Genomic DNA, 1956 nt, shown 5'->3' on the forward strand with positions numbered 1-1956 from the left:
TCTGCTGGGCTGGGCCTCTCTGGGGCGCCTCCTTATAGCCCCCCACCCCGGTCTCTTCTAGTCCTGACCTTCCGGGAGATCTGGAATCGTAGTTTCTGCCGGCCTCTGGAACAGCTGGTGGACGTCATTAGTGAATTCCCCAACGAAGTGGAGTACATTTTCAGACCCTCCTGCGTCTCCCTGCAGCGTTGCGGAGGCTGCTGTGGGGATGAGGGTCTCCACTGCGTCCCCGTAGAGACAAGCATGGTCACCATGCAGGTAAGCACTGCTGCTGCGGGGCCGTGGCTGCGCCGGGGAGGTGGTGGGCTCCTCACCAAGCACCGGGAGGGTGAACTTGCAGCTTCACCTCCTCCAGACATCGTAGCAGCCTGGATAAGAGGGGAGGGGGCTTTCTCACAAGTGCTCAAATGCATGCCAAACCAGGAGGGTCCCTCTGCCTGCTCTTTGGGCTTGTCCCTGAGGCCAGGTGATACTGGCCTCACCCCCTGCTTCCCTGCCCTCCTCTCTCTGCGTGGTCCATCTTGCTGACTGCTATCGCTTTTCCAAACCTTCCCTGTCCTGCAGTGGGGCTGGGGGTGCCCCAGTTGTCCTTGACTCTGCCTGCTGGGGCAAAGCAGGTGCTGCCCCTGAATCGCAGGGAGAAGCATGGCTTTGGGCTGTCAGGAGATGCCCGTGGTGGTGCTGACCGTGAGTGTGTGCTGGGGGTATGGTGGTTGTGAAGGGCTGCGCCTGCCGTGGCTCCAGTCCCCGCTGTGGGAGCTGTGTGAAGTGGGGTGGGAGATCCTGGACTGCCAACAAGCTGCTGGTTGGCGCTGGTGCTGCAGCCCTCACGCTGCACTGCTGGAAATCAACCTGCTGCTGCTTGCAGGGAACAGGGAAAAGCTCTGCTTTGCCATGGGTGATGGACCAGAGAGTGCCTGCAATGAATCATGGTGACTTTGGTCCCTTGGGGGTTGAAACTGTGTTGGAAGGCAGGGTGGGGGTTTCCAAAAAATAGTGACTGAGGTGGAGCAAGAGCCTGACATGAAAGGGAGGCAAATCCCCAAGCACAGGTCTCCCTCTATGGGAGGGATCCTGCTGTGTGCGTGGGGTGGCAATGCCAGGCATGTCTTCAGGGGCTAGTGTGGATCACACCACTCAGCATACCCCATGAAGCCCCTGGATGTCCAACCCGAACTCCGGGCTGGGCTGTGGACTGACACGTGGCACGGCAAATCCCGCACCCCTGAGATGGAGTCAGTACCATGGTGCCTCTCCAGGCTTGGTGCTACGGGAAAGGGGGCTAGGAGGAGGCAGCAGCAACGGGAATGGTCTGGAAAACATGACTAGGGGGATATTTCCATCAGAGAATTCCATAATTTCCAAATATGTGAAAGTTCTCCACAAAGGCAAAGACAGAAAAATCTCCTCTAAGGCTGGGAAATCCCAAGACCACGGGACTTAAATCACAGCCCTTAAGAGACATGGGGTGGCACTAGCAGGGCCTCCCGAGCTGCCGGGGTGGCCAGGCCTGGCTGCGCTGCCTTCGTGCAGAGGTGGAGTCTCCACTGCCGGAGGTCCCGAGGAACAGGTTAGACACGTGTCTGCCGGAGAGGCTGGGGTGGCGAGGCAGTGCCGTGGGAGCCCTTCCAGCCCCCTCCTGCCGCCGGCTGGGAAGTAACCTTTGCTCCTCTTTCAGCTCCTGAAGATAAAGCCAAACGGGGAGGCACCCTATGTGGAGATGGCGTTCACCGAGCACAAGCAGTGCGAGTGCAGGTAGGGACCCCCGGGCTCATTTTGCACCCCTGTGACCCCTCAGCAAGAGCAATCCTGCCAGCCTACCCTGTGGGTGGGACAAGGATGCTCCAGGGGCACCCCAGCTGTGCTCGGACACCCCCACTGTCTCCGCGCTGGGGTCTGCGGGTGCTTATGGCCCTTGCTCAGCTGCAGGCTGCACCCGGCCTCGGCCGCCCGCCC

At 60.3% G+C, this 1956-nt stretch overlaps 1 protein-coding gene across 1 annotated transcript in view; it reads left to right on the forward strand.

Moving 5' to 3' along the window:
- Positions 1–61: 61 nt before the first annotated feature.
- Positions 62–1956, forward strand: part of PGF (placental growth factor) — a gene marked incomplete at both ends in the record, with an annotated part of 3658 nt that continues 1763 nt past the window's right edge. Inside the window, 2 exons of the mRNA XM_010289653.1 lie at positions 62–258; positions 1679–1755. Coding sequence (XP_010287955.1) covers positions 62–258; positions 1679–1755 — 274 coding nt within the window. The remainder of the gene's footprint in view (positions 259–1678; positions 1756–1956) is intronic.

This window comes from Phaethon lepturus, unplaced genomic scaffold (assembly GCF_000687285.1).
Source record: "Phaethon lepturus isolate BGI_N335 unplaced genomic scaffold, ASM68728v1 scaffold34226, whole genome shotgun sequence".
NCBI lineage: Eukaryota > Metazoa > Chordata > Aves > Phaethontiformes > Phaethontidae > Phaethon > Phaethon lepturus.